The sequence below is a fragment of the Cynocephalus volans genome, chromosome 2, assembly GCF_027409185.1.
Source record: "Cynocephalus volans isolate mCynVol1 chromosome 2, mCynVol1.pri, whole genome shotgun sequence".
In the NCBI taxonomy this organism is placed as follows: Eukaryota; Metazoa; Chordata; class Mammalia; order Dermoptera; family Cynocephalidae; genus Cynocephalus; species Cynocephalus volans.
In genome coordinates this window covers 45,211,347-45,226,377 of record NC_084461.1, presented here as the reverse complement: position 1 = coordinate 45,226,377, position 15,031 = coordinate 45,211,347, and the positions used below count along the sequence as shown (strand labels likewise).

General features: G+C 32.9%; 1 protein-coding gene across 1 annotated transcript in view; it reads left to right on the top strand.

Moving 5' to 3' along the window:
- Window positions 1-15,031, top strand: part of ARL15 (ADP ribosylation factor like GTPase 15) — a 393,951-nt gene that overhangs the window by 188,639 nt on the left and 190,281 nt on the right. Inside the window, exon 4 of the mRNA XM_063087339.1 lies at window positions 1,108-1,316. Within this exon, the coding sequence (XP_062943409.1) occupies window positions 1,108-1,316 (209 nt within the window). The remainder of the gene's footprint in view (window positions 1-1,107; window positions 1,317-15,031) is intronic.

Sequence of the window (15,031 nt, the reverse complement as noted above, 5' to 3'; positions counted from 1 at the left end):
CATCAAGATTATGAGTGTGCTCATTGCCTTTTATTCTCCTCCCTGGATTAGAAACCTATATTAGTCAGTTTTCTGTTGCTTATAATGGAATGTCTGAAACTGGGTAGTATATAAAGAAGTAAAATTTATTTCTTATAGATTGGGAGGCTGGGAAGTCTGAAGTCCAGGGGGTGCATCTGGTGAGGGCCTTCTTTTTGGTGGGAACTGTCTACAGAGTCCTATAATGATGAAGGAAATCACATGAAGAGAATGTGAAGAGCTCTTTTTATAAAGCCACCAGTCTGTGCCCACGATAATCCGTTAAACCATTAAACTCATCACTCCATGAATGGATTAATCTATTCACAAGGGCATAGTCTTTATGATCCAATCACCTCTTAACAGCCCCACCTTTCAAATATCATAATCAGATTTCCCAACCTCTTAACACTGTTCCAGTGGGGTCAAATTTCCAACACATGAACACGTAGTAAAACCCAAATGGATTTATACAAATGTACAAAAGGCCAAGATTTTGTCGTTCACAAATTTCAGCACTTTGACACATACAGTGATTGTCCTAATGACTCTCTAGAGGGAATTAGAAAATATCAACAGACTAATGTTAACGATATGGAAAGAAGCCTTGGTAAACATTCGAGTCATGTTACTCTCTGATTTAGGTTCATAGTCAATTTATAGAGAGTGTAGTTCATTCAGGAGTATCAAGCAAAGTCTGAAAGCATTCTTTTAAGTCTAAGAGGCATATATCCTGTTTCTTACATATTTTAATATGAAAGTCAGAAAGAATGGTGCTTAAGCTTTTGTTTTCTCCTTCAGGGTCATATTCACCTATTGGAAAGCCTTTTTTGTTCTCATCCACAGTGATCTCTGCCTTCTCTATTTTTTTTTTTTTAACTTTTATTTTGTCGATATACATTGTGGTTGATTATTGTTGCCCCTTACCAAGATCTCTGCCTTCTCTAAATTCCTATTCTATTCCATACCACAGAGTTTAGCACTTAACTTTTAAAAGATACATTGGTTTCCAATAGGAATTACTGTTGGGAACATTTTTCAGTTGCTGAAAGCTATTTTTAAAAAGGAAATTTGTTTTGTTTTTGACAGGGGCTGATAGTATCCGGAAATACTGGAGCCGCTACTACCAAGGATCTCAAGGGGTAATATTTGTATTAGACAGTGCATCTTCAGAGGATGATTTAGAAACTGCTAGAAATGAACTGCACTCAGCTCTTCAGCACCCACAATTATGCACTTTACCCTTTTTAATATTGGCCAACCATCAAGACAAGCCAGCAGCTCGCTCAGTACAAGAGGTATGTCTCATTAACTTGATAACTCTTTGTCTACTTTGTCTTTTGGGCTTTTGCTACGTCACTGGAATCTGGAAAGGTACATATAATTAGAGATATGCTGTTTTCAAAAGAAACCTTACTTTCTTAAGCAGAAAGTCTATCAATCTGATAGTTCTTGTTTACATACCTAACCCTACTTGACGATTATATTTTAACTGCTTAGCAAAAATTAGAGAATAGATCCAGGTATTTTTCTCATCTGTTTTGAAGAGCTACAGGCCTGGTTATTTAAAAATTTTTTAAGCCCCCAATTTAGTTCATTCTCTTTTCCAGCTTTTCAAGGAATGCATCATGCATATCACCATGTGTTGCTTGCCCTCAAATGCCATGTTCTTGTCCCTCTGAAATGCTCACTGTTGTCTAGGAGCAATGGCTCCTATTCTGTAATCAACCAGGCTGAAAAGTGATGTCTTATCTTGTAAGTTCCGTGCCACCAAATACATTTTAATGTGGACACACTCTTCGTTTTTCTCATTTGATTTCATTTTTTAGCTTGTATCTCTCCTGTAAAAGCATGAGACTAATTCTGGGCAAATAATTAGTGTCCCACCCTGCAAAGCTTCTGATTCATGGTACTAAAGTAATGAGATGTGAATAGTTTTTAAAACTTAAATTGTAGTGAATTATAACCTAAGTACAGTGAAATCAAAACTTTTCATGTGTTTCTTTACACCTGTAACTTTCAGAATATGTTTTCCCCTGTCCTTCAGAAAATTATGTGCTTCCTCAAGTGACTTTTGAATAAGATAATCATCATATAGAAACAATATTACTCTTTAGACTGACAAATAGATGAGGAGCCAAGGGTATAACATGTTCTAACGCCAAACCTTCTTCACATTTAGTGTGTGACCCATGGCAAATAGCTTTGTTCCTATACCTGGATTCTCACCTGTAAATGGGAATAATTCAGTTTATTGTGAGTGGGATTAATTTGGATCATTTACTTTCAAGTACTAAGTGGAAGAGGAGTCATATATAGCAAGTTTTCTTTAAATTTTAGAAAAATAGTAAATAAGGTAAGGATTTGTCATTAAGCAGACAGAACTCATGTTTATCTTTAGTTACTTCATTCAGCATTAAGTACTTAAGTACCTTTTTTCTTTACAGATTTTGGAAAACACCTTATAGATAATATTAACTAATTAAAGTAAAAAATAAAAATAAAAATCTATTCAGAAAGTCATTAATGTATAGATCTTCAGCATTGTACTTATGGTGCCTTCCCGATCTATTCTTAAGAGCTTAGGTAAAGTTTTTAACTCCTCAACATCAGTTCTTCTGCCTGTAGAATGGATATAGTATTATGCAATGATGGGTAGTTATGAGTGTTAAATTAGTTTACTATTACAAGGTGCTTTGCTGAAAATGCATTGTTATTCTGATATTCATTATGGAAAATATAATATATATGTGTTTATTACAGAATACACCTACACAATATAATATGTGTATGTGTGATATATAATACATATTAATACAACATATAATAACTTCAGATCACTTTAAGTATATGTAATATCTGAAAAGAGATTTTCTTTTACTTTTAAATTTAAGAAACTGTTTATCTCTTTTCCTTAGACATCATATAATTGAAACAAATGTGTTTTTTAAACCTAGTATATGACTCATGTTAACCATCCATAGAATTTAAAGACTGTCACATTGAATAAAGGAAGTTTTTAGCAAGCAATTGCTTCTGAATATTCTTTGTGTGTGTTAGCTGGCAGTCTCTCTTAGGAAAAGGGCAAATATCATTTTTCCCCTTTTTGTGATTAATCTTTTAGTAAGACATATACAGCTGTGAGTGAAGAGTAGTCATAGATATGGTTTAAAAATGATTCTAAACATGCATATACTGGCTTATTTGTGACTTTGACTTTCCTATATATTTGTATCAACTTTAAATTAATTTTCCTCAAAATTTTTGCTTGTAATGGAATTTGCATAATTCCATTTTGAGGACTGCTTTAAGTAAAACATTTTCTCTTTGATTATATGAACACATACCATACAAGATGCATGTTAACATTTGAGACTGCTTTAATGAAATACATGGGCAAATTTCATTATAGGTCTTGAAGTTTGTGGAAGCATAGTGAAATGTTCACAGTTACTTTGGGTTTGGCCCAAAATGAAAAGAGAAGCTTCCTATTTTCCCCTTTCTTGATAACAAAGAGGTTTCTCTGTATGGTGTGTTACAATGCCTTGTTGAAATACTCTCAGGAATGTTTTAAAAGCAAAATCAATACCTTATTGTTAGAATAAAAATGGAGTTGTGAAATGGACTCTTAAATGTTTTACTAACAATAACCTCAAAATGTTTGGAAGCAGGCATGAGCAGAAGATTGAAAAGTATGCAGAGTCACATGTCACTTGAAATACACTTAGAAGTCGTCATTTAAAAAAATTTTTCTTTCTTTCATAAAGGTATAGAATACCCTGTGCCCTACATCTTATAAACCTTTTATTCATTTGCACGTGCTAATTTGTGTACACTTTGTGGAATTTGCAAATGTTAAAAAGGCGGCTGCAAAACACCTGTGAATTTTAGGCAAAATTCTGTTCTTTCAGGGTCAAGGAAGATGCATTTAGCATACCAGAAAGCGCAGAACAAATCTTTGATTCAGTTAAGAAAAGACAATGAGTCATAAAGGCTTATTGATTCTTCCCCTCCTCCATTGAAATTATTACATTCTATGCTTAATGCATTATGCAAAAAATATGCAGTTATTTATCCTGTCACTGGATATCCTGTCAACTTTAAGAATTTGCTTGTTATTTAATGAGGAAATGGGGATATTGTTGACTTTAGGTGTGGGTAGAAGCCAGTAAAATCCAAAAGAGAAAGCTGAATTGTCAGTGGGATTCCAACAGAACATAAAAATCATTAGGAAGTTATATATTTAGTCCTTTCCCCTACTATGAGTGTGGCTATGTTTGTGTGGAGCTCTGAGTGAAGAAACAAAGAGACAATGGATAAAATTACTATGTAACCCACAGTCAGGGCAACATGCCCAATTATTTTGTTGCCCTTTCAGAAGCAAGTGTAGTCTTGCACATCACATATTTTCTCTTTCTGTAATATACCTAGTAAGGACCTGTGTTTCACTTACCAGAATTTTAAGATTTTATGTTTTGAGAATTGATAGTGGAAACATGCATTTTTAAACAAATAAGCTTAAAAAAAATAAAAGCGGAACACTGGGAAAAAGAACACCCTTTACATACTGTCTGAAGGCCAAGCAATTCTTGCAACAGATGTTTGTTGTATTCACTTTAGGGAGGTGTAGTTACCACAGTTTTCCAGAATTTACTCATATCAACTATTTTTCTCTATAGAAAACATACTAGAAAAGTCTATAATTATGTCAAGTGGCCCACTTGACACATTAGGGAGAGTTCTGGTCCAATTTAAATGATAAAGCTATAAAGTGAGAAATCTTAAGAGTAAATAGGTTGGTTTTCTATTTGTACTGAATTGTAATTGTATCTAATTTGTTTTATAACTCCCATAGGAGAGCATACTTTAGTTCTGAAGTTATTTAATAGATCGGGAGGATTTTATGAGAAGTTAAGTTGATATAGTAGCCAATAAATGTAATCCTATTTTACCTGTATACAGTTACTAATTGTGATTCCTTTACCTCCTAGCTTTTTAAAATCTTATTTTCGTTTTATGGGGCATTGCTGTGTCTTATGAAATAACACATTTTGTTAACATGAGAGAAATAGCTCATATGTTCAGCAATATCATCTGATTTGATGTTTGTTCATATCTTTAATCCAAAAGTATTGAACTTTTTCAGAAATAGTACATCAAAAGTACTCTGTTAACTACAAGGGTACTTCAAAAAGTTTGTGGAAAGTAGAATTAAAAGATAATATGAATCTCTCCATGAACTTCTTGAAGTACTCTCATATTTTTTGGATATTTTCTATTAAAGCAAATATTGATTGAGAAATGTGAAGACAATGAAACAGGTTTTTGAAGCAGATTTATAAGGTCAGATGATGTATTGGTTCCGTGGTTTGTTAATCATGGCACAGAAAAATCCAGCTTCTAAATTTAGGGCATCAATATAAAAGTTGAAATTTGTGATCAGGCTATTTCTCAGTTTCATGCAATTGTTATTCAATTTGTTATTGTGATGTGCATCGAACTTGGTGTTATATTTGAAAAGAATGGAATGTAAATGTAAGAAGAATATTTGCAAGTATTTTTGTAATGATATAACCATTATTGGCTTTTTTAGACTTGTGGTTATAAATATTCAGATTTTTTTAAAAACAATACATTTAACACTCAGCGCATCATGCATAGTTTCTTAGTTCTCACATTTTAGTCTATAGACATCTTCTGGAAGAGGGTACTAGTATGTTTTTATGATATGCAGCTATCACATTTAATTATTATTACTTCTTGCTTATAGATGATTATTTCTACATTGTGTACTTTTTTTCCTTTCTACAAAGGATCAGACAGTGTTTTGAAACATTAAATTTTTGAACCATGTGTGTTTCTAAATAATAAACCTCTAGTTTAAAATTTTTAGTTTATATTAATATTACTTGAAAATAGATCAGTTCTTTTTTGGTAGCTCTGTGAAGTAGTTAACATCTTCTCTGATTTTACATGACAAATCATTTATTAGAAAATGCAAAGCAGTGTTTAAATCATGTAAAGTACTTAAGCTAATTTAATATTGCTTTCTGTATATGGACAGAAAGAAATGTGTGTGTTTGTAAAATTATCATTGGAAAGTGTTATTTATATACTTTAAATCTTAAGAGTTTTCCAAGTATCTTGACCTGCCTCTTGGCAAGCATTTTAGAATACTGATTTGATTTCACATAGAGCAGTGTACATACCTATGATGTGAGCAGTTTGAAAACTCCCTTATGGGACATATACTTATTCTAAAATGATATAAGAGATACAAATTATTTTTTTTCCATTCTTTACAGATGTACTCCACACTGATACAATTAAATCTTGGAGAAACAATGCCAGGGTTTGGAAGTCAATTTTCCACTGAATGACTCAGTTATCTCTTGAAAAAGTTTACTAACCTGTAAGAAAAGCTGAATTAGCAATCATCCCATTAGTTACAAAAATGTTGTTATAACTGTATTTTAAAGAGCAACTTTTAGGCTGAGAGTACTAAAACAACCAGAATATTTTATTTATTGTATGTTACTCACTTTTTTTTACATGCATTTCTTTAGGAGATTAATTGGGATATTTTATTTCCTTGATTCCATATCTAGTCACCTTGATTCACCATTCTTCCTTTGTTATGCCTGTGTTTCTTGCATCCACCAGGCAATATGATAAGAATGTGACATGTCCACTGAAAACTAATAAAATATGTTACATAAGAAAGGTCCATTTTATCAAGAAAATAATTTAGGAGGAGTTGCAAAGTAATACATTGCAAACTATGATAATGTGTGTCCAAAAAAGAATATATTATGTGTTCTTTTTATTTAGTCACATGCATATCTTCATTTTATGTAAACTTGAAAAAATTTGAAACCTCTTTAAATTCTTACTCTTATTTATTTTCCACATCCAGATGTTTCATTATCCTATTCTCCCACTTCTGCCTCTGCTGTGCTTCTCAGAGCTTCCTATAGTTTTCATATCCAGATCTCCCCCTTTCTCCCTATTTCTTAACACAGACCAAAAAAGAACAAACTTCTTATCTATTTTTCATGATTACCATATTAAAAACCATATTCTAATTCCTTCCGGAATCAAATGAAACTTTACAGATCTTATATGTTCCACAATTAGATTCCTTTTTCTTTCTCACTCATTATTCCTATTTCCCCAGGAAAAACACATCAAGATTATGTGTCATGTCAGGAAATCTTCCTGAATGCACATGACTGAATTAGGTGCCCCCTTCTGATTTCCCGTGGCACCCTGGGCTTAATCCAAATCATAATGTCAGAATTAATTGCCCATTAACTTTTCTATCTACCCCTTAAGATTGTAAGCTCCTTGAAGGACAGGAATTATGGTTTATTTATGTCTCTGTGCTCAGTACATGAGGGGTCTTCAAAAAGTTTACAGAAAGATTCGTGTTACCTTTTAATTCTGTTTTTCCACAAACTTTTTGAAGTACCCACGTATGTTGTTTGAAAGAATGGCTACCCCTGAGTCTTACCACACATGCTTTCCTAGTGGATTCATGCTATCAGCTATATCCAGATTTCATTACTCTCTCTTTACTCAACCCAACTCCTGTATTTCTATCTTTGAATATAAAAATTTTTCTTTTCTTCTACACTAAACCTGACCTTTGAATATTGCTCACAAACCACATGTGCCAGTAATCCTCACCAAATTAATGTTAATAGTTTTAAAAAGTTTTAACATGTTAATTACCATAGTTATAAATGTTTGATTTTATATATTTTTATGTACTTTTATGTGTTGTTCACTTGAGGACCTCATCTAACAGCATACCTGGTTACTATTTTCTTCCTAAAATCCCTCGTGGAAAGTGGCAGGACATCTTGACTGAATAATATTCTTTTAATACATTTTCTAATAATTGCCTGTATTTTAAGTGTATGGAGTTTATTTCATTTGCTAGTATTGCAAACTTCCTTGTACTGTTCATGTTTCCCATGCAGAGACTGGTACACAATGAAGTTCTGTGGGAACATAATTGTGATGGTTTTAAAGAAATGAATTCAGTTTAATAAAAACAAATTTAGCCTTTTACGTAATAAAAACATTTATTACGTTAGGGAAAATTAGGATTCTTAAGAATTCTTATATTTAATACTTTTTTTTCCCCATACATATTTAAATATTTTACAAAAATGAAACAGAAATAATAAAGTTGGAGACTGATTTCATCCAAACAATATTATTTGGCTTCTTTCTGGCCTTTTTGAAGTGATATGTATTTGAGTGGTTGTAATGGTGAATTTCACCCTTTATTTCAATTTTGTGTTTTTATAAAAATTAGTATTTCATTAACCCTTATTCAACAAAGACACTAATTTTGAGGTAAAATTGTACAGTACCATTTCCTTGGCTCTTAGTTCCTTTATTTTTTCATTTGCAAAAGAAAACTCAGTCACTGCACATTCTACAGCTTACAAAGTTAATAAAACATTTGTTAAGTTAAATTAATTTGAAAATAGACACATAGTTAATGTCAGTAAGGTGCTTTGAAGATAAAAAACACAATAAGTGTTAGTTATTATCATTATGGTAATTATTATCATTATTATTATTACACAGTGTCTGCTTAAAAATACCCTTCATTGCTCTGGTATAGCTAAGACTAATGAGAGGGGTTAATCTGCTGGATTTTATTCAGAACTAAGGATTTGAGACAATACACTAAAGAGGTTTTTTCTTAATAGACATGCTTGTTTATTCTTTCCCCTAAAAAGTAAATAAATAAATAAAAGAAACTTTCTGTTGATTCTGTAATGCAGAAGCATTGGAACTCATTTTGATGAATGTTTTTAATCTCTAAGATGTTCTGGGAGTAAAAGAAGATCTTAAAAGATTCTGAAATGTAGGCATTGATTTCTACTAAGAAACCTTTATCTTTTAGTTACTATTTCTGAGATGTATAAAGCTCAAAATTATACTTTCTATTGTATTAAAAAAGAGAATAGAGCATTATTATGGGAAGAAAATAAAAGCTTAATTCCTAACACAAAAATGAGAAATTATACTTTTGGGAAGTTACGGAAATAACTATAACCAATTACATAAATTAACCCCAGTAAGAACATCTTAAGGAGGATTCTTTAGAGAGAAGACAAGGATTAAGGAAAATTCTTTACAAGATACTGCAAAAATTGTTATCGCAAATCACAGAGATGAAGGAAATATTAAAACATTTTAATAGACAAATGTATGAATGTCATATGTATCCCCAGCCGCACAATCAGTAAGGCATTAGTGACTTGTCTGAAGAAGACATTCCCTAATATTATTGCAAATTAAGTAATAAAAGACCTCAAGAGAATGAAGAGGAAAGGTGCCTGGAGCCAATGAATTACAATTGACAACTAAAGGCAGTTGAAGAACCAATTGCTGGAGTGATTGCAAAGCTATTCATAATGTGCAGCAGACAGAGCACACCAGAAAGCTGGAACAATGCCTTCAGTTCAGCAATATTGCTTCAAAAGAATGGAAAGAGGGGAACGGGAAGAGCCACTGACCCTGAGACCAATTTCCAGGCAGCTGCACAAACTATATACTGTAATTAAAGGTTTTGACCAGTAATCACAGCAAAGACAGACTACAGAAAGTCTGGGGAACTAGCAAGGTTTATAATGAGGCAGACATCCTTAACTTAAAGCATGGAAAAAGAAGGTAAGAGAACCAGTTCATTTCTGGCAGTGACTTTGAAAAGCTCCGCTTTGTTAACACAAATATGAAAATCACATATTTTTGGCTTTCATCCTCTAAGAACAAAAACATGTAATGAAAGATACCTGCTTTCATCTTTCTGAGATGAATAGAATACTCCACTACTTAGAAACAGGCATTTTCTCCTCACCACTTTTTTTTTCTTTACCTGTGAATTGCATGTGACTTTGATGAGAACAATGAACTCGATGGGTGCAAGGGTACGTAGAATACACTGAATGCAGTTTAGACGTGGCCACTCTTCAGTGTACATATGCTCTGGTAGAAATGAACTAATCCAGACCTGAGTAACTGGCCTACAGAACCTCCACTCCCCTTTGTTTACTGGTATCTACAATCTCTCATTGTTTCTCTCTCTTTGGTAATATCTCTATGTAGAATCTGATATTCAGGCATGACTCTATTATTTAAATATTCACATAACCACTTGAGTATTTGTATCTTGAGAAAAAGGTTATCTAGTGGTTTCAAATGAAGGTGTGATGAAGACTTTCAGTACCAACAAGAAGGTGTTCTACAAGAGTCTAATGACAAGCAGCATCTTGTTTTGAGGGTGCCACATAGTTTTCGCCTGACTGGGCCCGCTATGGTGTTTGCTGTGTTTCATATCATGGTATCTAATAGCGAAGTAGGAATTACCTTCCTTACTAGAAATTCTAAAATCTGAATTTGCATACATATAAATCTTTGGCCAAAAAAAAAAAAAAATCACAAGTTTTCTACTACTTGGTTGTGATGTAGAAAAGTCAAGTAGCGTTTCGTTTTATTTAGGTTTATAATTTAACATATTCAAGTGTCTGGGTTCAGTTGTGCTAAGTATTACACAGATTGAGTTTAGTTCATGTCTCACCTGAAATAAGGTTATAGGGCTTGAAAAGAATGCTCTATAAAGAATGTTTAGATGATAAATAGCTCCATAAAATAACTGGAATTGTTTTCATAAATCAGAAGTTAAACCAATTTCGCCTCGTGGGAAGAAGGTTCTATGTATGAGCTGTGAAATAATTTGAAAGTTACATAGAACAACATAATTTTAACATGTAGAATTTGGAATATATTATTTATTTTTAGACTATGGTTATGACTAATTTGTCAAGCCAGAGCAAGTCTTTATTGAAAGGGGCCAGAATGGAAAATCTGGGTAACTTGTGTACAGTTTAGACAAGGAGAACAAAGAAATAATGAAATGAAAATAATAGCTTGGCAGGGGAATCCTTAGAGAACAGCTGGTTGAAGAATTACAGTTGTTAACTTTGCTATAAAAGAAAGATATCCTATCATCATGCTTTTGCATATTGCATTGAAGAGAAGACTGAATAATCATTAGAGAGATCCTGAAAAATAGGCCAAAAAAGATATTAAGATAGAAGTATAATTTATATGCACTTAGTAGTATTGTTACTACTGTTATTGTTGTTATTAAGCAAAAACATATTATTGTGCCCAAACAAATGCCCCGATTTTTCAAAATATAAAAACACAAATTTTTAAGATAGAACCCCTTTCTTTCTTGTTATATATATATTTATATTTTATTCAGTTCTAGAGTATTTTTATTTAAAGTAGTATGTGTCAAACTTATTGGAAAGTTAAATCTAAAAGTTTGAATTATTTAAATGTGTGGATAGAGATTCATATATGTAAAAATGTGTGTTTGTGCATGTTGGGGCAGTAAAAAAAGAATACCAATTCCCCACATTTTTATATTAACTTTTTTTGTTGTTGTTAAAAACTTTTTTGTTTTTCTTTAATTAAAGCTTAAGTTTGGACATCTTTCTGTTTTTTTCTTAACATTGGCTTTTCAATGATATATACTAATAAGCAAATTAAGCTTATTTTTTTAAGTGAAAAGAAGAAAACAGACTTTAAGGTGAAGCATGAGGTCACCAGGTTTCTTGAGCAATGACTTGTGTTTTTTTATTTTGTACTTTTTTTTTACATTTTTGAGATTAGCTGTATGATACATGTAAATCTAGCTCGTTCATATTCACTGATGTATTGTGTTTCAGGACATGACTTTGACATAATTTTATTCATTCACTCTCTTATTGATAAACTTATTGATTGATAAAGGTTGTTTCTGGATTTTTTTGATTATAAATAAAGCTGTTGATGAATATTTATGTACATGTTTTCTTGTGTATACATGCAAGCATTTCTCAAGTATACACAGTAGAACTAGAGTTACTGAGTCATAGGATATACATGTTTAACTTGATGAATATTTTACTTGGCAGTTTAGGTTTGGAGTTGACAAACAACAAGACTCTGAGGTCGGACCTTCTGAATTTAAATCTCTTACTGTTGACCAGCTGAGTTAATATTGGGCAAAAATGTAAATCTGTTTCCTCATCTGTAAAATGGGGATAATTCTAGAACCTACCTCATGGCAAATGGTAAGGATTAAATAGAGAGTATTCAGTTGGTATTGACTTTCCTCCTCCTCTTCCTGACAGGGTTGTTATGAGGATTAAATGGGTTATTTCATAAAACACTTACAGTGGTGCCTGGAATAGAGTAAATGCCACGTGAGTGCTTCTTAAAAACACAAAAGTGAAACGCACAAAAAAATCCAGTTAAGGCACAATATGTTTATATACTTTTGAGGGTGCTTAAAGAATAAATGCCAAATACAAATAAGAAAATATTTAAAGAAAAGCAAAAAAGAATTGAAGACCTTACACAACTCTTACAACTTTTGTTAGATTAAATTATAAGCAATGAGTTTATTTTACTTTCATCCTTGTATTCAGTATTTTTGTCAGAAACTTTTTTTTTAATTAGTTAATAAAATGTACTTTCCTCTTTAGTTATGAGGAAACCAGAAAAATAAAATCTTTTGGTGTTTTTCACTTGTGAAATTTGGTACTAAATCTTGTTCTTTAAGATGTTCCAGATATCTCATTCTGCCTTAATTTTTGGTATGTCAAGTTGGCAGTATTGTTAAATTAGTAGCATTATCTTTTTTTTAAAAAAGTACAAAAGCAAGCATAGAATGTTATAGTTTGAATAGCACAAGAATGAGGGAGCTGATTGAACAAGGCAGGGGCATACCTGCAGATTTCTGTGGCCTCACAGAAACCCAGAAATCTGCTTTTTATAGCCCGTCACTTGTGTGTTCTCATGATTTGATCACTTGTGTGTTCTCATGATGTGATTGACAGGCTTCTTGTTTCCTCTCTTTGAAGGCCCAAGTGGTTACTCGGATTATTTAGAGTATGTGTTGCACCAATTCTTACTTGCAGATTTAAATAGAATCTTCTCAAGCATTAAAGGTAGATTATTTTGTATTACTTTTATTGCTTTTCAACTGATTTTGGAAACATTTGAGAGTCCTCCTAAAAACTGGATTTCCTGAAGTGTGGTTTTTTTGGGGGGAGGGGAAATTTTAAGGATTGGTTGTAAACCTTCCAAAAGTCTAGAGTTTAACAACCAACGGGACATGATTAAAACAAATTACTTAGTTAAAAAATGAAAACAGGGCTAAGAAGAGGAAAACCCATTGTATCTCTGTATTTCTTATAATAAATCAGACCTGTATGTGTTTTTAACAAAAAACGAGGGTGTGCTTTTTTCCCCCTTCATTCTCAGTTTCTTTTGATCATTGATCTGGGTGACCCCATGCTCAGGGGTTTTTTTCTTCATTTGACATGGACAGATTTTTGAAGTATAGCTCTCCTTTGGGAACCCCAGGCAGTTCCACTTGACTAACCTGTGATCTAATGAGCAGTAATGCAGGGTTACAGTGGCCATTTTGTGCGCTTTGACGGAGGATGGCTAGACAGAGTGGGAGAAAGGCGATGTCTGCGGAGAAAAGAGAGGCAGGGTGATCGAACAGTGTGAAAAAGACTTGTTAGCCCACATTAGTTTGCCTGATTTACTTCACAACAGGTCAGGAAAGGCCAACAGCAGGGTTGTCGTTAAATTGCAAAGTTGAAAATCCTGGTATTAGAAAGCTTTCAGATCTCTGAAAGCTACTAATTCCAAAGTTGGTTTTAACTCACTTCTGAACTGCAGCAACAGGGTAGTATCAAACTTTCCCCAGTCTTACATATATTTATGAAATCATTATGTGACCCTAGATTCTTTTTTAATGCTGTGAGTTTTTAACATCCTGTCATGGTTGGCCTATTTTACAAGGAGCTTGAATGTGAAAGAAGCCAACCCCAGCAAGGTCGTTGCACTTTTTTGTGTCCTATGTTCGACCCTTAATGAGGTGCCCATACTTCCCATTTGTAAATGCTGTGGGAGTGTGTTTGTAAATTCAAATTCTCATAACTGGAGGTAGCTCTGAAATTTGTCCCTGCACATCTACACTGATATGTGTGTGTGTGCATACATGCTTGTGCGTCCTCGCTATAGATTGCAATCAGAATGTTAATTGATAAAACCAAATTAAGTTTTAAAGTCCTTTCCTCCACCTCAAGCTTAAACTAGTAAACATCTTTTTGTTGTTTACTTCTTTTAGGTGAAAGAAAATAGATGACTTACCAAAAAATAACCAAGTTCCTGTAGCATGTTGCCCAGCTTCAGTGTTGTAGGAACCTAAACAGTGAACTCGAACTAAAAAAAATTTTTTCTTCTCCTTCAAAAGAACTTTGACATTTATACAAGGGTACTTCAGAAAGTTTGTGGAAAAGTAGAATTGAACGATAGTATGAATCTTACCATGAACTTTTTTGAAGTATCCTCAAATACGTACGTGTATCTGTATGTATGTATGTATGTAAAATCTAAAACCTTATGTTTGGGATAAAAATGGAACCCAAAACAAACAGCAATGTTATTGGCTGGTTGTGGCAGATGTTATCTCAAACTCCATGGGTAGTTCTTACCTAAGGATTATAAAATATATGTAAGCTTCAATATTTTCTTTGTACCATAAGGGTACCCAGAAAATGGACTGGCCTACTCTTACAGTTCTCATTCAGGTGTTTTGGCCGTGTTAAGGAGAATTTTGTTCAATAGGATAAGGATAAATAGATCAAATTTAAGACTATGTAGAGACCAGTATATGAAGACTTATCTGTAGGAACTGCGCTATTTGTAGATATGCCTGCCTGTCTACAAATTGGCCAGAGGGACTTTTCCAAAGATGAAAAAAACCTTTGGTCAAAATTTTAAGCATACTTTAAAGTTTTAAAAATTACATTATTTATTTAATAAAACAACTTGTGTTCATTCTCTCAATCAATATTTTTTGCACGCTGACTGTGTGCCAAGCACTGTGCTGGGAGGTACAAAGATGGGTAAGATGTGC